General features: G+C 53.8%; 3 protein-coding genes across 5 annotated transcripts in view; all 3 read right to left on the bottom strand.

Annotated features, from left to right (window-relative positions):
- Positions 1 to 2,796: 2,796 nt before the first annotated feature.
- Positions 2,797 to 21,595, bottom strand: LOC308548544 (leukocyte immunoglobulin-like receptor subfamily A member 6). Of its 3 annotated transcripts, none has more exons than XM_081120172.1 (6): positions 21,494 to 21,595; positions 9,456 to 9,743; positions 9,003 to 9,308; positions 8,494 to 8,775; positions 7,898 to 8,197; positions 2,797 to 4,311 (listed from the first exon to the last, which is right to left on the bottom strand). In XM_081120172.1, the coding sequence occupies exons 2-6, from the start codon at positions 9,700 to 9,702 to the stop codon at positions 4,175 to 4,177; spliced, it is 1,272 nt and encodes a 423-aa protein (XP_080976298.1). In that variant the 5' UTR covers positions 9,703 to 9,743; positions 21,494 to 21,595; the 3' UTR covers positions 2,797 to 4,174. The 3 variants fall into 3 exon arrangements, with proteins under 3 accessions (XP_080976298.1, XP_080976296.1, XP_080976297.1); XM_081120170.1 differs by lacking the exon at positions 21,494 to 21,595 and adding an exon at positions 11,307 to 11,643; XM_081120171.1 differs by lacking the exons at positions 2,797 to 4,311; positions 21,494 to 21,595 and adding exons at positions 5,966 to 6,628; positions 11,307 to 11,645.
- On the bottom strand, positions 11,597 to 12,943 carry LOC308547991 (leukocyte immunoglobulin-like receptor subfamily A member 6; the record flags this gene model as incomplete). Its single annotated transcript, XM_081119012.1, has 6 exons — positions 12,821 to 12,943; positions 12,483 to 12,614; positions 12,329 to 12,364; positions 11,871 to 12,155; positions 11,707 to 11,725; positions 11,597 to 11,609 (listed from the first exon to the last, which is right to left on the bottom strand). The coding sequence occupies exons 2-6, from the start codon at positions 12,514 to 12,516 to the stop codon at positions 11,597 to 11,599; spliced, it is 387 nt and encodes a 128-aa protein (XP_080975138.1). The 5' UTR covers positions 12,517 to 12,614; positions 12,821 to 12,943.
- Positions 18,771 to 21,678, bottom strand: part of LOC308547990 (paired immunoglobulin-like receptor B) — a 29,795-nt gene continuing 26,887 nt past the window's right edge. Inside the window, exons 20-25 of the mRNA XM_081119011.1 lie at positions 21,315 to 21,440; positions 20,954 to 21,029; positions 20,840 to 20,877; positions 20,558 to 20,610; positions 19,638 to 19,802; positions 18,771 to 19,557 (exon numbers count right to left, since the gene is read on the bottom strand). Of these exons, the coding sequence (XP_080975137.1) occupies positions 19,411 to 19,557; positions 19,638 to 19,802; positions 20,558 to 20,610; positions 20,840 to 20,877; positions 20,954 to 21,029; positions 21,315 to 21,440 (605 nt within the window). The 3' untranslated portion in view covers positions 18,771 to 19,410. The remainder of the gene's footprint in view (positions 19,558 to 19,637; positions 19,803 to 20,557; positions 20,611 to 20,839; positions 20,878 to 20,953; positions 21,030 to 21,314; positions 21,441 to 21,678) is intronic.

Below are 21,678 nucleotides of genomic sequence, written 5' to 3'. Positions count from 1 at the left end.
TGGGAACGCCATGGCTGGGCCGCCCAGCTCTCCCTGGCACAGGCGTCAACTGGGAACCCTTCGTATGAAAAGCACAGAAACAGGCCGATACGGGCAGTTCCAGAGGGTTCTGGCTTCTGATGCTGCCGCTTTCCTGAAAAAATCAGGGCTTCCTGACCTCCTGCTCGGTATCATTTGGGATTTCGCTGACGCAGAAGCCAAAGGTACCCTGAGCAAACAGGATTCCTCATTGCTTTGCGTCCTGTGCACGTGCCCAGAGTGCATTGCAAGTTTCGCTGAGGAGCCTGAAGCTGGCTGTTGTTCCACCAGGATCTCATGACCCCAGTAGTCCCTTGTGGTCAGTGGGACCTCTGCACCTGAGCTCCCTGGGCTGGAAACCTGAAGACAAGGCCAAACAGGATGCAGTGTTTTATCGTTTAAGCACAGTAAATGGATTTTAGAAGTTAAAAATTTTTTTAGAGAGTGGAAGGGAGGGAGAGGGAACACAGAGAGAGAGAGAGAGAAACATTAATGTGAGAGAGACACATCGACTGGCTGCCTCCCACACGGGCACCAAGTGGGGCCGGGGATGAACCTGCAACCCAGGTACGTGACCTTGATGGGAAATCGAACCCGCGACCCTTCGGTGTGTGGGCCTGCTCTCTAACTGCTTAGCCACACCAGCCAGGACAAAAACCTTCTATTTCTTTTATGGTTGTGCATACTGGGATTTCAAAGTCATGTTTTTCGTTTCCATATTATCGAAATTCCATTTAATTTGTTTTTATAGAGAAGGGGAAATAGTTAGTTTGCATAAGTTAATTCCACTTTAGATGGACCCGTTACAGCTTCAGACTCAATCTTGTGCTAAAAACATTAACGCCTCATGTGGGAAATGTATTTAAAAATATTTGAATTTAAAGTTATCAAAGCTATCCCTGTGTTAAAAGCCTATTTCCTATAAAACAGACCTATTAGACAAGCTGAACTTGAAATAACTGTGAAGTAGGCTGTTTTTATAGAGAAGGGGAAATAGTTAGTTTGCATATGTTGATTCCACTTCTGACAAAATGGTGCTGTAGACGAATCCATTACAGCTTCAGACTCAATCTTGTGCTAAAAACATTAAAGCCTCATGTGGGAAATGTATTTAAAAATATTTGAATTTAAAGAGTTTTAAGTAAACAGATACCTCTCCATAATTATAAGTGGTAGGCAGTGGAGAAAACGTATCCCGAAAAAGCACTCGTCAGTGTAAAGTGAGCAAAAATCTTCACATGGTGGCCGCTCTGCATTGCGATGACCGTCTTCTTCAGGTTTATTTTTGTACTTTTGCAGGTTTACTTTTGTACTATGCAGGTTTATTTTTGTACTTTTGCAGAAGAAACTTTCACAAGCAAGAACTGAAAGGTACTTTAATTTTGTGTGAGGATATAAATATATATATATATATATATAAATATATATTAATGAAGACTCAATTATTTGAAAAGATTTTCACTCAATACAAATGAAAAAAATGTGACATGTATTAAGTCAGATTATTGCTCTTTTGTTCACTTCTGTTGTTTGAAACAGTTTGTTTTCTTTCTTTCTTTTTTTTGCCTATGAAATTGGCAGGCTAGCAAAAAAATCTTGTTTGTTTTTTTATTTGGGAGAGAAGAAACCTGCAAAGTTATCAAAGCTCTCCATGTGTTAAAAGCCTATTTCCTATAAAACAGACCTATTAGACAAGCTGAATTTGAAATAACTGTGAAGTAGGCTGTCAAGTGTGACCTTAATTTTTTTTAACATCAGTTCCTGACTAAGTTAATGCATTGAATACCTATTTGTGAAGCTAAAGAAAAATGCACCTAAAAACTAATTAAAAGTCTCTGTTATCAGAGACTTCTAATTAGTAATGACAGCTAGTGATATGAAAGGCTGTCTACAGAGTCTTTACTGAGGGTTATCATGTCCAAGGATACAAAACACTAGGAATACATGAAACTCATTTGAATTTAAGAATGTTTAACTATCTGACAAAATAATGGAGAAAAATGAATTCTTGGACAACAACAGGGTTATATTACAGAAGAGCATAAAGTTTTAGTAATGAATTGTGCAAATATCTTAGAAGTAAAAAAAAAAATGATTCAGAACACTCAAAATATACTTTCCACGAAGGGGAAGATACAGCTGAAGATACAATTATGAAATTGGAGCTCAACATTGAGGAAATTTTGTAGGACGCAATAAAGAGAGACTGGAATTAGAAAATTAAGATACATGGGGAACAGGAAGAGAAGGGACCCTGAGGCTGAGAGATTCAGGAGGGAAGCAGTGAGCATGATGTGGGCTACAGTCCTAGAGGCCAACGGCTGGGTATTTTACAGAGAAGCAGAGAGAACGTACAGTGCCAGGGTGCACGAACATATAAATGAAAGGTGTGTCCTGATATTCATAGCAAATGGGGGAAATTGACGGGAGCTCACTTTCAAACAGAAAAGTAATGACAAAAGTTATGGGGAAAGTACATTCAAATACTTAATTGTGAATGAAGACTTCTATACTTACCCAATTTTTTTAAAGAGCCCAATGTGAGAGCGGAGAATCCATTAGTCTGAAAAGACAGGGCATATCTGACCTGCATAAACTCACATCTCACATGTGAAATTCACCACAACAGGGTCAGTCTTCAGGAGGGATGAGGAGGGTTTGGGAGGCAGACCCTTAACCACCAGAGAATTTCTCCCTCCTTGTATTTGAATTATATCCTCTATTTGAAATAAGAATATGTTTTCAAGTATCGTAATGAAAAGAAGACATTTGCAGACATACGAGTTCTCGTATATTTTATTGTTTACACACTCACTAAAAGCAAACTAAAATAGTAATTAAACTAACAGTACAACAGACAAAAAGTAGAGACAGTGAGATGTAAAAGTGAGAAAAGCAATCGCAAAAAAAATAAACTTTGGAAAAGTATATTTGTACTTACACTCACATATACATTGCTATTTAAGGAAGGTTAAAAAAATTTGGAGTGTGTGTGTGAGAGAAAGACACACACACACACACAGAGCTTTTGAAATTAGGCACAAGGAGTTCAGCTAATGTGTAATGACCTTTCTTAGCTAGAGGAGAGGCTGAGTCAAAAATGGTTCAAGCCCAGCTGGTGTGGCTCAAGGTTTGAGCATCGACCCGTGAACCGAGAGATCACCAGTTCTATTGCCCATCAGGACACATGACTGGGTTGCAGGCTTGATCCCCAGTGGGGGCCATGCAAGAGGCAGCTGATGAGTGGTTCTCTCTCATCAATGTTCTATCTCTCTATTTTTCTCTCTTCCTCTCTCTCTAAAATCAATAAAAACATTTTTTAAAAATTATGAATATAAATACCAATATCAACAATGGGTCTAACTATCCAAATTGGAAATTCATATGGATAACTGACAAACCAGGTGATGAGATTATATGATACAAAGAAGTCTCAGTCAGTTCAAAACTGGCCTGGAAAATTTAAAAGGAACTACTTAAAATGAAACTCAAGTATTACTTAAATAAAATAGTGGCCAAAAATTCCATATTATTTATTTATTATCTAACATTAAGACTTCTGGTCAAGATGGCAGAGGAAGTGAATGAAGTACTTGAATCCTCCCATGACCACAGCTACAGGACAACCATTAGTCAGAACTGCCTGAAATCTAGCTGAGCAGACATCCTACAAGTAAGGATACAAAGAAGAAGCCACCTGGAGTCTGGTAGGAGGAATGGAGACGTGCAATGGGCTGGTCTCACACCCATGGGTACCAGTTATCAGGACTTTGGGGGTTTTTTAAGGATTTTGTTCTTTATGGCTTTTAAAAAATGCCAGTGTTGTGAAGATGCCACATTTCTTCTGTATGGATGTGAATCCAAACCAGCCATGTGGGATGGACCCTCGTGTCCTAGGGTGAGACCAGAAGGGCCGTCAAGGACAGTCAGTGAGGACAGGGAGGGCGAGCGCCACAGTTGGGGGGCGGGGGCTCCTCAGCAGGAACATGGCCCAGGTCCACCTGCACCCGAACCTCCTCCACCTCGTCTACTCCCCAGACATTCTCGGCGGACAGTTTCCCCAACGAGGGTCCGTATTTTCTTTCAGCACCTCCTGGGGTCATCAGATGTGCTCCAAGGCTCCCCCTCTCTGAATGGTGCTCTGCTCCCTCTGTGTTCACCTCCTGGACACTTCGTGGGTCCTTCCCGGGCTGTTTCGAGCCTCGAACAGCAGCACCCCGAGCACCACCAGGACCAGTCCAGCCACGCCCAACCGGATGAGGTTCCCCACGGTGTAGTCTTGGGTGCGGGTGGCTGGGAATTGTGGACAAAGAGGTCACAGAGGTCAGGGCAGACCCAGATCACCCCAGGATTCTCGTATCTACCCTGGGCTCCCGCCTCCCCGTGACATCAGCGCCCTTGTGACGTCTGAGTTCACAGCCTGCTCTGAGTCACCTTGGTAAGAGTTGGCTGTGCCCAAGAGCTCAGGATGACTGAGAAAATGATCTCCATTCAGGAATAGTTAAGAGCTGTGTGTTCTGTTCAGTCTGAGACTCAAGACCCCATAACTTTTTCCCCCTACAGCTGAGCGATCCCACATTTTCAAAGCTGGGGACCCAGGGTCCATGGAGCAGGGGTTGGTGTCAGTGGCTCCTGAATGTCTGGAGCACAAGGGGGTGAAAGTTGGGGGCTGGGTCTCCTTCGCCTCACCCCAGCCTGGTCCTTCCTCGCACCCGGAATTGTTCATCTACGTATTCTTTTATTAGCACATTGATTGTATAATAACAAATGCCCATCGTGGTAGATATATTTACCAGATGAAAAATAGGGGCATAGGGATGAATAATTTTAGATAGACTTGTAGATACATCAATTTAGTAGTAACATAGTAGTGAGTTTACAGTTGTGAGTATAGGAAAGAGTTTATTCTTGTATTATTTTTTTATGAATGACTGTATTATTTTCCATATGAAGAACTATAAGCCTACTTTTGCCCCACCCTGTATATGTGTAACTATACAGATATGTATATATATTTTGCACATATAATTTATATATACACATTTATATAGCATATTATAAAATATTATATAAAATATGCTTGTATATATAGTTACACATATATCTACTCTTACTTAAACACTAAAGTTATATGTCATCGTGTATATCTACATATATTTTTCCTGTATCAATATATACATTGTGTGCGTGTGTGTGCGTGTGTGTGTGCGTGTGTGTGCGTGTGTGTGTGTGTGTGTGTGTGTGTGTGTGTGCGTGTGTGTGTGGAGAGAGAGACTTGACATCAATAGGTGATAAGGAGACAGATCCCCGAAAGGTGAAGTCTGGTCTTCAATTAGGAATAAAGTCTTGTCTGTGGGCTCTAGGGGGGTGCAGAGGACAATGGGGAGCTCAGACTTGGCACCTTGGTAAATGGAGTCAGGTGAGCTCAGGTGCTCAGAAGCTGGTGACGCCAGCATCTTCTCTCTCCTTTTGGACAAACTCTAGAAAGCCTGGTAAGAGTTCATGGGTGGCTGGCTAATCATGTACCTTTTATCCCAAAAGACAACCTCCACACACTCGTTTATCAAAGGCCCTGACCAAGGAAGTCCACAGTCCTGGTTCAAACTTTAAGAAACGGAGAAAGTCCCCCAAATTATAATATTTAGTGAGCGCACAAAGTAGGAAATCACGTCCATCCGTTGCCCCCACTTTGATATAAAAACCAAGATGTCAACCAAAGTTACCGACCGAGCCTCAAGCCAGAGACCCACGCAAGGAAATTCTAAGTCTCAGCCCACTGAATTCAGAAGGTGCCCGTGGACGATGGTCGTTTTTCAGTTGGGTCAATATCCAGTGGTTGAAACCAAGAAGCCTTTGGAACGGTGTCAGGCGCCGACACAGTAGGACAGGGATAACTGCGGGGAGACGTGTCGTCAGACAGAGACAGCGTCCCCGCCACAGCCCAACGACCCCGGCAGCGCACTGGGACGGCGCGGCCACTGGTGCCCTTGATGTGAAACGGGGATTCCTCGGCGGGTCGGCCCTGACGTGACTTGGGGTGTGAACTACGCCGTTTTCCGGAGGTGAAGCTCTGGGACGTTTCCCTCTGGCACTTTGTCGTATTGAATTTGGAGTGAGAAAAGTTGGGTACAATTTGGGATAAAGAAGTGAAATTCCCCTTGACTGGTGGGTACGGTGCTTCATCAGCCTCCGGAGGGGTCGACAGACAGACAGCCCAGAGGGAGAGAATCCTCAGGGAGCTAACGGGTCATGAGGCGACCGTGCCCAGGCCAGGAGCTGACTTGGGCGCACTTACGGCTGTTTAGAAAACGCCACGGGGCCCCGGAGCTTACTCACAAATGACGACACTGGACGCGCAGTTCCTAGAGGAGGCTGTAAGTTTGCTCAGCTCTCCCGGTAGCTGTCAAAATGCTCCTCAAGGTCATGAACAAACCTCACCGAAAATGTGCGTGAGAAGAAGACTTACCAGAAACAGGTTATTCTCTGGAACAAAGGTAAGGACTTGCCCTGCGCCCGGGGACAGAGGAAGAGGACATTTACATTTGCCCCTGACTCCACAGGGTGGAAACTGAGTTCTTGGGTTATGTTTGAGGAATTGCCCGAAGGCTCCCTAGAAAGAGCAGTAATAGGCACGTGTGCGGAGAAACACCGGCTCCCGTGGGCCCTGCACGCCCGGCTCAGGGGAGCACTGAGTCCTGGGGGCCCCAGGGGAGCACTGAGTCCTGGGGGCCCCAGGGGAGCACTGAGTCCTGGGGGCCTCAGGGGAGCACTGAGTCCTGGGGGCCTCAGGGGAGCGCAGGGGCCGAGCAGAGCGGTGCCCAGGGGCCATGCTTCCCTCTGCAGGACAGTGGCCAGGGGGCTGGCACCCCCGGGGCTCAGATTCTGAGATGAAGACTGCAGGAGGTGAGGGTGGGGGGCTGTCCTCTCTGCTCGGTCTAATCGGGATCCTGCTCACTCCACACACGTCTCCGTCCGCCCTCCCTCCTGTTCAGCTCTGCTGAGATTCAGAAAAGGGGGTTCAGGAGGCAGACGCCCTGTCTCTTTCTTTCTTTCTTTGTTTAAAAAAAATGTGTTTTTACTGACTTCAGAAAGAGGAGGGAGAGGGGGGGAGAGAAACACCAGTGATGAGAGTCCTTGACCAGCTGCCGCCTGCGGGCCTGTGCCCTGACCCGGAATCCGACCTCAACCTCCTGCATCGTAGGTTTGATGGCCGACCCCTGAGCCACGGCGGCCTGCTGGTCCTGTCTCTTTCTGCTCTCTCATGGGCTGGACCCTCCTCTGTGGAAACTTCCCCACCCCTCGTGTATTACTGTCCGTGGCTTCCCTCAGGACAGGGCCCTGAGCTGCCTTCTCCCCACTTTTGTGAGGCTACTGCTCCCCAGCTTTGGAGCACAGCATCTCCCTCTGCCATGAGCACGACACCCGTCACCTGCAAACCTCAGAGCCCTGGAGCCCCGCGGTCCCCCAGTATCACTTCCTAGCTCCCAGCCTCCCTGGGAGACAAGCGGAGCCTGAGTGGGGAGATGCTTTCTCTCGGGACCACGGCCTCTGCTAGTCACCAAGATAAGAGTATCTTGGTCTCTCTGGCTGAGGCCACAGGGCTGGAGCCTGGAGGGCTCGGGATGGGCTCCCTCTGGCCTTTCCCCCTTTTGGTCAGCCCGAGGCCTCTCCAGCCTCCCTCTGCCCACCAGGGACAAGTCTGGGCCTCGGGGCCGAGGATGACGTGAGGCGGGGATGGGAGATGCTCTGGCTTTTTCCATCCCTCTGGCAGGTGAGTGCCCTCTGGCTGCCCCTCCTGTGGCCTCTTCACTCCCATTTCAGCCCAAAGGGCCCCTGAACTGACCATGAGGACACAAAGGGCAGGGCTGGGGCTCCTCACCTGAGACCCTGAGCTCCAGGGGGTCACTGGGGTGTGACAGCAGGTAGGGGGAGGTGCTGTGTGAACCATAGCACCTGTAGGTCCCCCCATGGCCTGAGGTCACAGCACTGATGGTGAAGTTGGCCTGAGAGTGGGCAGATGTGTTTTGCAGACGAAGGTGCTGGGGAGGGTCCAGTGACCCCTCCCTGTGCAGGTGGAAGGTATCGAAGCGGGTCTCAGATGCACACTGCAGGGTCACATCAGCTCCCCAGGGCACTGAGGGTCCCGGCTGGGCTGAGAGGGAGGGTTTCGGGTACAGTCCTGGGGGGAGGAAGGTTGTGATGTGTAGAGAGTGACCCCCTCCCTCATGCCCCTGACCCTGAGCTGAGGGACCCTGTCCTGAGGCTGTCTGTGACCCCCTCTCAGGCCTCTCAGCCCCTGGGGGGGTGTCTTTTATCTCCATGCCCCTCCCTCCCCCTTTCTCCCTCCCTCCCCCTAGACCTCTGCCCATCTGAGCCTCTGCCCCAGGACCCTCTCCTGGACCCCATCACCAAGGGGACCCTGGGCCCAGAGCCCTGGGCACACAGTCAGGACAGGGGCAGGGCTGGGCTCCTCACCTGCGACCAGGATGTCCAGGGGGGCGCTGGGGGCCGACCACACGTAGGAGAGGTTGTGTCCACTGTAGCATCTGTACTGGCCCCCGTGTTCTCGGGTCACAGGGCCCAGAGGGAAGCTGGGGCTGTGCTGCCCATCAAGACGCTGCGGGGGGGTGAACCTCTGCACCTTGGTCAGAGCAAATCTGTCAAAGCCGCCGTCCGAGCGACACTGGAGGGTCAGGCTGTCTCCAGGCAGCACCAGGGAGCCTGGCTGGGCCAAGAGGGAGGGCTCCCTGTGCACTCCTGGGGAGAAGGGGACGGTGGCACTCAGGGGACACCCCCGCGTGGCCCACTGTGGCTGCAGTGAGAGTTCTCCCCGGTCACTCCCTAAACCTCCCGCCTGTGGTTCTGTCCCCAAGAGCCCAGTGTCACTGACCCCCGTGACCTCAGGGCTCCACTGGGCACACAGCTCAGGTGAGTGATTTTGGGCCCAGGAAACAGATGGGGTTGCCCAGGGGCCTGTCCCTCACCTGTGACCTCGATGTGCAGAGGGTCACTGGGCTCTGACCACACGTAGGGGTAAGACCTGGAGGAACCATAGCACCTGTAGGTCCCCCCGTGGGAGGCGCTCACGGGGCCCACAGTGAAGAGAGCCCACCACCCCCCGGCAGAGACCCTCGGTTCCGATTCCATGTGTCTGGGCGGGTCAGCTCCTCCCTCCTTCAGCAGGTGGAAAGTGCCCGATGTGGACTGTGAGCTGCAGGAGAGGGACACGTTCCCCCCTGAGGCCACCACAGGGCTCGGGCGGGCTGAGAGGGAGGGTGCACCGTACACTCCTGGGGGAGGACAAGGCTCCGTGTTAAAGGGGGATGGTCACCCCACATGCCCCAGCTCTGCCCTGTGGGGTGAGGTCCCCCTGAGGCCACCCTCCCTTCCCTGTGCCTGTGGGAGCCGAGTGGGGAGGGGCCCGGGCTCTCCCTTACCTGTCACCACCAGGGTCAGGGGGTCACTCCTTTCCGACCACATGGCCCCTGTGCTGTAATAGGCACACTGGTAAATCCCTGCATGCTGTGAGCGCGTGGGTTCAATGAGGAAGCTGGTCTTGTTTCTGGGGTCCTGTGGGGTGCTGGTCAGCCAGGGCTCAGCGCCCCTGTCTTTATACAGAGCGTAGACAGCAGGCTGCGGGGACCCCTGGCACCAGATGGTCACAGCGCTCCCCTTGGTGACCATGGAGCCTGGGTCGGCCCGGATGGAGGGTTTGGGGAGGTCTTCTGAAAAGGAATCAGACCTGAAATGTCAGGAGCCCCTCTTTCCCTCAAAACATCATGAATGAGCCGATGATGCCATTTAATGAGCACCTACTGTGTGCGAGGCATGTGCTGGGTTCCTTCATCTCTAACCTCACAACCCATGTGCACCAGGGAGTGCTGGCCCCACCCCCCCTTCACTGAGGCTAAGAGAGGTTAGTCACCTGGCCCAGGTCACCCAGCAGGGATGGGGCAGGGGTGTGGGGTGGACTCCGTGTCCCTCCTGGGATCTGTCTCCACCCTGCAGGGCCCTGGGCTGGGGGCTCTGCCTCCTGAGCTCTGTGAGGCCCCTTATGTCACCTCATCTCACAGCAGCCTGTGGGCAGATGGGACCAGGGACGACCAGGCACGAACCCCACCCTCAGAGAGGAGAAGGGCCCCCCTGGCCCCACAGCAGGAGCAGCAGAGCCCAGAGCTGGACCAGGTCTCACCCCCCCCCCCCCCCGCCCCGATGCCTCCTCTGAGCTGAGCCTGCGCTGAGGGAAGGCCCTGGATGCCCCGGACCCTTGTCCTGCCTGTCCCTCCCTGCACAGTGTCACAGTCTCTGCCACAGAGGGGACTGTCCCCCTAACATCACGTCCTGGGGGTTCCCTGTGAGGCCCCCTCTCCCAGGGGGTCAGGGCCTGAACTGACAGGAAACCTGAATCTGGGCCACGATTCTGTCCTTTCCACTTGGGGACACTGACGCCCAGGCGGGGAGGGGCGTGTCCAAGTCAGCAAGTCCAGAGGTGCCTGGACCCCCACACGACTCAGCCCCTGTCCCCCATGGACGCACCCACCACCTCCCCACAGAGACCCTCACTTACCCCTCTGCTTGTCTGACTCCGTGGTGGGGAGGGGCCGATCCTCAGAGCCTCCTGGGGTCAGGATGGGGGTGAGGGGAGGGGCTGCATCTCCCCACTTGAGCCCCCCTTCTTCTCCCCCAGCCTGGGCCCCAACCTCTCCCTCTGCCATGACCGCCCACCTGTCACCTGCCTCACGCCTCTGCAGACCTGACATCATGGGGGGAGGGGGGAGTTCTCAGAGGCCCTGGAGCCCTGCGGTTCCCCTGGAGTCTCTGCCCGACTGCCAGCCCCCCTGGGACACAAGCTTGTCCTTAAGTGTCTGGGGGGCATTAGATCCTCTGAGGGACTCAGAACGGCCCTGGGGTGCTCTGTGCCCCTCTGAGCAGAGAGGACCCGGTGGCTCATCAGCTGTGGAGATGGACCCTGTGGGTGGGGCGGGGGTCCCAGAGGGTCCGGGGAAGGAGGACTGAAGGGGTGAGAGCCTGGGGCTGAGCCTGGAGTCCCCACCCCACTCACACTCCTCCTATTTCTGTGCTTGGCCCCCAGAGACCTTCCCACTGCCCACCTGCCACCTCCTGTGCCCAGCTTAGGGGAGGGGTAGACAGGTGTAGGAGGGTCTCTATGGGGCAGATGGCTCCTGGTGACCATTCCTAGAGCCCCTCACTCCCCTTTCAGCCCATAATTCTTCTGGGGACAGGACCAGGAGCTGACAGCTCAGAAAGACGGGGTCAGGGCCCCTCACCTGAGACCAGGAGCTCCAGGGGCTCACTGGGCTGGGACAGCAGGTGGGGGTTGGTGCTGACTGAGCTGTAGCACCTGTAGGTGCCCCCGTGGGCCGAGGTGACAGGACTCATGGGGAACTCTGCCTGGGACGGCTGAGCTCCGTGCTTTGATCTAAGACGCAGGGGGGGATCGGCTGTCCCCTCCTTGGACAGAAGGAAAGTGTCCCTCGGGCTCTGTGACCGACACAGCAGGGTCACGTTGTCTCCTGAGGCCACCCTGGGGCCTGGCTGCACCGAGAGGGCGGGTCTGTCAGGCAGGTGCCCTGGAGAGAGGGAGGGAGGGTGAGGGCCGCCTGCCCACCTTGCTCTGACCTGACAGTCCCCAGGCCTCTCTCTGAGGACCCTCCTCTCTGCCTGAACCTGAGTTTGCTGTAGGCTCCTAGGAGAGGAGGGGGCAGAGTGTTAGATGGGGTCACACCTCCCTCACGTCCCCCAGGCCTGGGCTGTGGGAGGGGGACACCCTGAGAGGAGACCCCCTTCCTGAGGGCAGAGCCTGAGGCTGGGACCCCTGAGTGTCCTCTCACCTGTCACCACCAGCTCCAGGGGGTCACTGGGCTCTGACCAGTCAGTGTAGCTGAGATAGTGACAGCGATATCTCCCTGCATGTAGCCCTGTCATCCGTGTGATGGGGAACTTAGCCTTGTCCCCGGGTTCCAGTGGCTTCTGTCTGTTCCAGGGCAGTTGGCTTCCCTCTTTAACCAGCTGATACTCCCGAGCCCCTCGGGTCCCCTGACACCAGATGGTCACAGGGCTCCCCCGGGGGATCACAGAGCCTGGCTCAGCCCAGAGGGTGGGCTTGGGGAGGGGACCTGGAGGGAATCGGAGGCTGGGTCAGAAGATATTCCCACGCCGTCCCCAGTTCTCCGTCTCAGGTGTCACCCATGTGTCACACAGATCCATTCTCGGTCTTCCCCAGCTGCCTGGGGGTGGTGTCTTGTCCCCAGGGAGGAGTGAAACCTGGGACACCTGGGGACACACTCACCTGCCTGCACTGGGGTCCTCGGGCCCCCGCTCAGCCCTGGAAGAGAGTTTCTGTGAGAGATCCGCCCTGATCCTGAGCAGAGCCCCTCCCCGAGCCTCCTGGGTGTTGGGGTCTCCGGGCAGCGCAGCGCCCCCCGCCCCTCCTGCCCCCTCACCGAGGCAGAGCAGGGCCGCGAGGGTGGGGGTCATGGTGTCTTCTCCCTCTGGCTCAGCTGTGCAGGGGGAGGGGACACGGTGCCCCAGGAAGGACAGACAGACGCACAGGGTGGGCCCTAGGAGGGGTCCTGCTGTCAGGGGGTTGTCAGCTCAGCAGCCCGCGGGCGGCGAGCAGCCTCTGCAGGCGCCGGGCTGTTGTCCCCGATGCAGCAGGAACAGGCCGGGGCCTCCTGAGACGCCCCTTCCCGGGGGCCCAGGGCCCGTCCTCCCCTGTCAGAGCCTCCCCCGGGCCCTCCCGCACCCTCAGCCCCCCCGCCCCTCCCCGTGGGCTCCTCACCTCGGACAGTGTCACCCGGGCCCTGGAGAAGCTTCGGGAAGACGCGGGTCCCTGTGGCCTGCGGGGCTCAGGTCAGCGGGGACTCGTTCACCCTGTCACCCTGCAGTTCAGGGCGAGGGTCCCTGTGACGCTGAGCTCAGAGGGGAAATGCGGGAAATAGGGGAAGGAAACCCGTGCCTTCCATGGCCCAGGGTGTGGCTTTCTTGCTCTGACGCCCCCTCCATCACTTCTCCTTTTCTTTGCCACCACAGCCTCCCCAGCTCCCTGGGAATAAGACTGTGTCTGTTGCTGCCTCCCTGGCACCGCTTGTTCCTTAAGCAGAGCTGTCCCCTCATCTGTCACCCTCTTCAGCCTTGACGTTGGGGACGGAGCTGATACTTGAATGCTTGGCTCTCACCCAGTGTGTGACCTTGAGCAGCCACATCCGACCTCGGAGGCTCGGGTTCCTCGCGTGTGGCACAGTCGTGAACCCCGGTCCTCAGGCTGCTGTGGGGCCTGGGACGCGGGAGGGGTCCCCCTTGCAAACTGTAGACCTGATTACCTGTGTGGGATGGGACACCAGAGGACCAGCGGCAGGAGGAACGACGGATGCGTCCAGCAAGAGCCCTCGTCTCTTCTTCATGCCGAGAAATGCGGTTTGTGGCGTTTCTGAACCGCGCAGCCAGTCGGTGCTGAGCAAAGGAATTGGGAGCGCTCCGGAGGCACAGGGACCCGCGGCCAACGCGGGGGTCGGAGGGGAGTGGCCGCCGGCCCGGGGGCGTCTGCAGAGCCCCGCTGGCGCGGGCAGGACCGTCCCCCTGCTCACTCCTGTCCTGTAACCCTCCCGGCGACGCGGGGCACCCCGAGGCTGTCCTGCTGCGCCGGTTCCCTGAGCTCTTCCTGTGTTTCACGGTCCCCAGCTTTACCGAACACTCCCAGAGCCCCCTGGACCCTGTTCCGAAATATTTTCTACACGAGTCAAGAACCCACAAGGGGCCCGGCCGGGTGGCCCAGCGGCTGAGCGCCGGCCTAGCATCCGGGAGCTCAGGGTTCGATTCCCGGTCAGGGCCAGGCCGGGCTGCTCCACTGCAGGAGGGGGCGCAGGAGGCAGCCGGTCCTTGTCTCTCTCATCACTGATGTTTCTCCCTCGCTCCCTCCCCCTTCCTCTCCATGAAATCAATAAAATATACATATTATTATTAATCATAAAAAGAAGCCCCACACTACAGGCCGGCCCAAGGCAGACCCGCTCAGGGCTGGTCCCTGTCTGGCAACAACGTGGGCCCCTCGATGGCGGCCACGAAGGCGCGTGGATACAGAGAAACTGGCGAGTGCCAAGAATCAGTGTCCTAGTAAATGAGATTTATTGGGGTGACGCTCTCGGGGCGCTCCCGGAGCACATCCTCTGTGCCGCTCTGTGTCCGGGACGCCGGGTCTTTCGGGGGCAGCGCAGACCAGGCGGCCCCTGCAGACAGCGCGGTCCTGGCTCCGAGGGGAGGGGCTGTGCAGAAAGTCCACAGGCGGGTGTGAGGGGAAGCGGGGCGTGCGGAGCCCAGGGGCGCTGGGACGGCCTGTGGGTTTCCCTCTTGCGGGCGGCGTCTGCGTCCTGGCACCTTATCGATGGATTAAAACAGGCGGCGGCCCTGAGCTGGGGACGTGGGGGCTCCCTGCTTACATCAAGGTGTGTAACTAGAAACAAAGGAGAACGTACCCCTGACAGTGAGGGGAGGTGGGGACCCCAACCTGCCGGGCAGGAAAATGCTGATTTCAGCGAAACGGGGAAAGTCAGGAACCAGTCGGGGACTCAAAACGGTCGGAGGGACGGGAGACCAGTTCAGGGGGAGAAGGGTCCAGACGTTGTCCCTGCACCTGCAGTGACCTGCAGACAGGCCACGCAGCCCATGTCCCAGGCGATCTTCCAGAACCTTCCGGCCACGTGAGATTCATTTCCAAGGCTCCCCCCTGCGAACAGCGTGTGGCCTCCTCGGTGCTCACGTCCCGGCTGCGTCGTGGGTCCCCCCCGGGCTGTTTCGAGCCTGGAACAGCAGCACCCCGAGCACCGCCAGGACCAGGCCCGCCGCGCCCAAGCGGACGACGTTCCCCACGGTGTAGTCCTGGGGCCGGGGGGCTGGGAATTGCGGGCAAAGAGGTCACAGAGGTCAGGACAGGCCAAAGTGACCCCAGAGTCCTGGATGTGCACCCAGGGCACCCCCTCCCCTTGAAAAGACATGGCCGCCTGCACCCCGTAACCAAGAGCCTCCTACTCACCACTCCTGGGGCCCGAGCTGTTCTGTGATGGGCCCACGGCGTCGGCTGCTCCTGCGACACAGGGAGAAGTGGGGCTGGTGAGGAGTTGGGGCCACTCAAGCCCAGCGCCCCCATCACGCCCCCATTCCTCAGGGCGCAGCTGCTCCCCCCCAGCCCTCTGCTGGAGGAGCCCGGCTGTGTCCCCGGAGGCCCTGCGCCGCCGGGGCCTCTCCAGGTCACACTTTGCCTCTGAGCCACTTTGGGGCAGTTTGGCTCCGCCGCGGAATTCAGGGTTCAGCAGAAATAGGGTCTCTCGTTGCTGAAAAGGAGCCTCGCCGTGTCGCTGCTCACTGCGGGACATGACCCGCGAAGCCACCCCTTCCGGACACGGGAGCTCCCAGTGCGGCCGCCGGGGACCCAGGACCCCGGGCTCTCCCAGGGCTACGCACGTGGAGCCCTGGACCGATTCTTGAGCTATGAGCGGGGACAATTTTATGAATAAAACTGAAATGCGTCTGAAGCAAAAAATAATCCTTTTGAAGTATCTTTTATAAGAAACTTTATAGTAATAAAAAGTTATTTTTATAGATTTAATATAATACCAATTAAAATATTAACAAAATTAACTTTAAAGTCATAAATGTTTGTAAATTAAATGTATATATGAAACTATTACTTGAAAGTTCTCAGCAAAGGAGCAGCAATAGTTACGTGCAGTAAATGCAGAGCAGACGTGACTTTCACAGTCTGGGCAGGGACCCCCTAGTTCCTCATGAGCCCTGCACCGCCCCCCGTCTCAGGTGAGCACTGAGCGCATGGAGGCCTCCAGGCCAGCACAGGGGCCTTGCAGGGTGCTGCCCACAAGTGCAGACTCTTCTCTGTACAGGAGAGCGCCCAGTGGGGACCCCCCGTCACCCACAGCAGGTCCCACCTTGGCCTGAGCAGCCCCCTGTCCTGCTCTGAGAGGGCTCGGGGACCCCCACCTGTGTGGGGGAGGGCTCCACCTAAGGGTCTCTGGAAATGAGCTGCCCAGGGAGTGTCCCTCTGTCCTCTCCTCCCCCGTCAGCCCAGCCATCGTCCCTGTATTACAGGCCAGGCCTGGGCACCCAACGCCGCAATCCAGGCCCCTGTCATCTTCAGGTCACACACGCTCCCATCTGGTTAGGGACCCGGGTCCCCATAACTACGCAGGGGTGTTGGCTTTCAGTGGAAACCCCACAGGTTCTGTGTGGAGCCAGCAGGAGTGGAGATGCTAAAGGGGTGTTTGCAAATCTTTGCTGTCTCCATAATATTGCGGCTTCCTCTTCTAAGATGAGCCCCCAGGCCCGGAGGATAAAAATCACATATGCCTACTCCTGCTGGCCTCTGCTTTTCACTCTGTGCAAGGCCACAGTCACTGGGAGCAGCAGAATTGGCCCAGAGAGGGCTGGACCGGGAGCAGGTCTAGGACAAGCCACTTCCCAGGGCCCCAGAAAGTCAGAAGTGAAAGTGCCCATGTAGGTCATGGCCAGGCAGCGCCCCCTTGTTCCGATGAGAAAGATTCTCAGAGTTCACCTCCCAGGAGAGCTGATTTCGAATGAGAAGCCCGTTGTCATTTAAGTGGGTTCTCCCTGCGTGGGTGAAGTGGAATTTCTCTCATGCAATCAAGGAACTTCTTTGTCTTTCCCCCACCCCCTGCCCTTTAGTTGGGTTATGATGTGCCTTGGTGTGGATGTCTTTGGATTTATCCTATTTGGTTAAACGGGTTTCATGAGTGTGCAGGGGTATGACTATTGCCAAATTTGGGGAAGTTTCAGCCGTTATTTCTGAGTAGTTTAAGTCTCATCCTGTGCTTCTAGGACTCTGATCACATGAATGGAACAGCTTTTGTTACAGTCCCACAGGTTCTGGAGTCTCCGTTCACTTTCTTTCCCAGTTTATTTCCTCCCTGCTGTTCAGACTAATTTCTTTTGTTTTGTCTTTATATTCATTATTTTCTTTTGTCCCCTTGGTTCTGCTGTTGAGCCTGTGCAGGCATGGGGCCTTTCAATAATTGTGTGTTTTTCAGATCAAAAATTTCCAATGTGTTCTTTTTTTTTTATATATATATATCTTCTGTTTCTTTGCTGAGACTTTCTCTTGTTTGAGATTCACTTTAAGCCTGTTTGTAATTGCTCATCACACCATTTTTATCATGGCTGTTTTATAATTCCTGTCATAGAGTTCCAACACCTGTGTCAGCTGGGTGTTGGCATCTGTTACCAACGGTCTTTTCTCACCCAGGATGGGATTTTCTTGGTTCTCATTATGATGAGTGATTTTTTTTTTTTTTTTAATTAAAACCTAGACATGTTGTGTATTGTGTCGTGAGGGTCTGGATCTTCTGTTATAGAAGGCATTTTCTGACACATGGCTGGTTACTAACTCATTATTCAGGTGGAAGGGACAGCCCAGGTACCCTGCGTGGCCTCCTTTGACACCAACTGTGTCATTTCTGGGGCCTGAACAGTCTCAGCATATCTGCTGCCTCTTTCTACCGTTTGGAGTATTCTTATGTTTGATGTGTATGTGAGGACCAGGAGTTTTACTGAGCTTTATGGGGGGATAGGGAGACATATGCTTACTTCCCTTTGCTCTAACACTGGGGGTCTGAAATGCAATTGATTTTTTATGTATTAATAATGTATCCAGTGACTTTGGGAAACTCCTTTTCCAATTAGAAAGATAGATCTTTATACTATTTGTTACTTTCCATGTACATAATTTGTAATCTGTGAGTAATACATTATTACATCCCTTCAACGATTATCACCATTTCCCCCCTTTATTTACTTGGTTGGTTCTCCCAGTGTTGCATAGAACTGGTCATAGTAGGTATTCTTGTCACAGTACCAATTGCAGGAAAAATGACTTCAAGTTTTACCTTGAAAAATGACTTCTTGCCTTGGCCAGTGTGGATCAGTGGTTAGAGTGTCGATCTGCACACCGAAGGGTCACAGGTTCGATTCCCGGTCGAGGGTATGTAACTGGATTGCAGGTCCTCTCCCTGCCCTCGGCAACCAATCAATGTGTCTCTCTCACATCTCTCTCTCTCTCCTCTTCCCCTCCCTTCCTTCTACTCCCTCTGAAAAGCAATGGAAAAAATATCCTCAGATGAAAATTAATCAAAAGAAATTATTTCTTTTATAAATATTTTAAAAGATACTTTGATAATTGATAGAAAATGTCCTTTTATTTCTGAGGAGTTTTTTAATTTATAAATTGGTGCTGTATTTTTTTTTTTTTTAAATCCACCCCCCCGCGCTGTATTTTTAACAAAAGCTTTGTCTCCATTGACATGATCTTTTTTCCCCTATTTCTCCGTTTAATGTTTAAATTGTATTGATTGATTTTTTAAAATATGAAGCCCACCATGCACTCTGAAAACACATACCTGCATGGTCATGATAGATTATCCATTTTATGTATTCATGAATCTTGTCTGAGTATTTTGTTTAGGACTCTACACTTAAGTTCCTGTGCTGTTCTCATTTTTGTTTGGATTTGCTATTAATTTATTTCTGGCCTGATAAACTGTGTTGGGGGGATATGCCTTCCTTCTCTATTCTCAGGAGAAGCTTGTGTAAGTTTGGTGTGTGCATGTATGTGTGTGGATGTTTGTGTGCATGTCTGTGTGTGTCCATGTACGAATATGTGTATGTATTCATACATGCATACGTGTTCAGAAGCATTTACCAGTAATGTTTTCCAGACGTCAAGTTCACTCTGCAGGAAATTTTTAATTACACATTCAATATATTTAACATACACAACAGTTCAGTCTCAGATTTACACACATATGAGTGAAATCATGTCTCTGTTCTTTTCTGACTTATTTCACTTAGCTGGATATTCTCAAGATCCATCCACATTGTTCCAAATGGCAGAATTTCATCTTTTTTATGGCCAAGTAATAATTCCATTGTCTATGTTACCACATCTTTATATCCCGCCATCTGCTGAACGACACTTAGGTTGTTTCTATGTCTTCACCATTTCTTTTCTAATATATTCATTCATGGTTCTTAATGTTCCATTTCATAGGTTTGATGTGTAATATTTACATTACCATCCATTTAAAGCATCCTCTCACTTCCATTTTGCTTCTAAATTCACACATTGATTATTGAGAAGTCTGTTGCTTTATTTCCAAAATATAGGGATATTGGTTATCTCTGACTGTAGAATCAGGTGACTCCCAGAGGGTCCCAGGAGCTGCTGGGGGTCCACTTCCACTCTCCAGGCTCCCTGGGTCACTACTTGAGGGTCCATGGGAGAAGCTCCCCTGCCTTCTGGGGTCCCTGCAGGCCCCCTCCCTGCAGTGTGGGGTCTGGGTCCTTGCTGGGCTAGTGGGTGGCCAGAGCAGCATACAGACTGGGCTCATCTGGGGGCTCCTCTGACGGGGAGGAAGGGGGTACACTTGTCTGCCGTCTGAGAGCCAAGAGGTTCAGCTGGGCATAGGTCACCTCCTGGGGGGTGTCGGATGCAGCAGCCTGGAGCAGGGGGAGAGACAGGAGTGAAACCTGGTTAGGGTTCAGGGAAAGCCTGGGTGTCTAAAGAGGATGGGACTCACCTGACTGTCCATCTGCCTGTCCCCTTCTGCTTGTCTGTCCTTCGTGTCCTGCAATCCCCCTGACAGAGAGGAAGGCGAGGTGGCCACTCCCTGCCTGAGTCTGGATCCTGAGTGGTTCCCCTGGGCGTCCATCCCTCCCTGGGGGTCTTCGTCCTGCCTGTTCTGCTGGAGAGAGTGAGACAAGCAGCGTCTCCTGGACTCCACTGTTGAAATCCTCCAGCAGTTATCACATGTGGCCAGGTGATGATTTTCACTTCAAAGAGATGAGGTCACTCTCCCGATGGAATCTGCAGGGACTCCCTAGGCCTTGGGGCCTCTGGATGCTTCTAGGATCTGACTCTTACCCTAACACCATCTCTTGCTCACTTGGCTCCAGCCTCATGGCCCATCTTCCTGAGAAGCGTGTCCTGCCTCAGGGCACTTGCCCCTGCTGTTCTCTGTGTCCCCTGCATGCACTCTGTCCCCTCCTCCTGCCTTACTTTCCGTCACAGCACTTTGCCCTCTAGGACACTGTCTGCTTGTTTGCATGGTGTCTCCCACCCACAGGTGAGCCCGAGGAGGGTGGAGCTGCACAGTGGCTCCTGAGTGGAGCCGGTAAACAGGGAGCCCGTCCCATCTGCTGGGTGAATGAATGAAGGGGAGGCTGGGACCTGCGGGTGATTCACTTATTCAGGCCTCCTCCTGAGACCTGGGCTGCACAAGGTCAGGCAGAGGATGAGGGGCCAGCAGAGGGGACCATGCAGGAGGGGCTGTGAGGTCACAGGAAGCCAGGAGGAGTGATGCACAGCAGGACGACCTGGGTGCCCAGCAGAGGTCAGGGTGGACACTGCTGAGAACCAGGTGGGTGGGGACAGGGAGGGTCCTTTGGATTAAACTGGGCAACAGAAGGTCCTTGGCCTGGACAGGAGCAGGGGTCTCACCTGAGGGTCCAGCTCCACACTCTCCCCAGGCTCTGGGTCCTTCATGGCAGCATCTGCTGGGGCAGAACAGGGGGGTGTCTCCTGGCAGGGCCCCCGAGATCTCAGGGCTGCAGACCCCGCCAGCTCCCAGGTGGGCCACTAACCCAGGGCTGAGGTGAGGCACCAGGACACCCAAGATGGATGTCAGCCCTTCTCACCCTGACCCCACACCCTCCCGCCTGACCCTCCCCATCGCCTCCTGAAAGCCCGGGTCCCCCCAGGGCAGCTGTCTCTTCCTCTCACAGAGGGGCTCTTCCTGGGCGTCCACAGCTGGGCTGGAGCTGGGGGGAGACAGGAGTGTTAGGGGCAGAGGGGCCACAGGAGGTGGGGTTTGGGGGTCTCCGGGGCAGGAATTACCTGATCTGCAGGCCTCTGTCCTTGGGCTCGGGGCCTGTGGTCCCTGCAGGAGGTTGGGCACCAGCCTGTCCCTGGGCTGGTCAAAGGGGACAGTCTCAGCCCTGGGGGGTCAGGCCCCTCCCCGTGTGATTCCCCAGGAAAAAGGGAACCTCAGCACTTGTGCGTGGTTCGTGTGTCATGAGGGGAGACGATGGGGCGTGACCTGAGTGTGTGCACCTGAGACTTTTTCTCTCCACACTGGCTGACCTGAGGTTCTGGAGAAATCTTTTCCTCACTGACCTTCTCCATCTGTTAGGTTTTCCTGGGCAGGTGCTCTGACCCCTCTCCCCCCTGGGACCCAGGTCCCCTGTTCCCTACTCACCCGACGTCCTGCGTTGGCCCTGACGCCGGTGTCGGAGGGCGAGGAAGATTACGAGGGAGAGGAGGGAGAGGAGGAGGACGAGGGCCACTGAGACCCCGATCAGGACGGGCAGGTTCCAACTGAGACCTTGGGCACGAGTGATACGAATGAGCCAGTGATGCCATTTAATGAGCACCTACTGTGTGCGAGGCACGTGCTGGGTCCTCCTTCATCTCTAACCTCACAGCCCTGGTGCACCAGGGAGTGCTGGCCCCACCCCCCCTTCACTGAGGCTCAGAGAGGTTAGTCACCTGGCCCAGGTCACCCAGCAGGGACGGGGCAGGGCTGGGCTGGAACCCGGGCTGTGGGTTCCCTGGGCTGTCCT

Source organism: Miniopterus schreibersii (genome assembly GCF_964146895.1).
Source record: "Miniopterus schreibersii genome assembly, chromosome: 18".
In the NCBI taxonomy this organism is placed as follows: Eukaryota; Metazoa; Chordata; class Mammalia; order Chiroptera; family Miniopteridae; genus Miniopterus; species Miniopterus schreibersii.
Note: the sequence above shows the minus strand (reverse complement) of the source record. Positions and strands in the feature narration are given on the sequence as shown.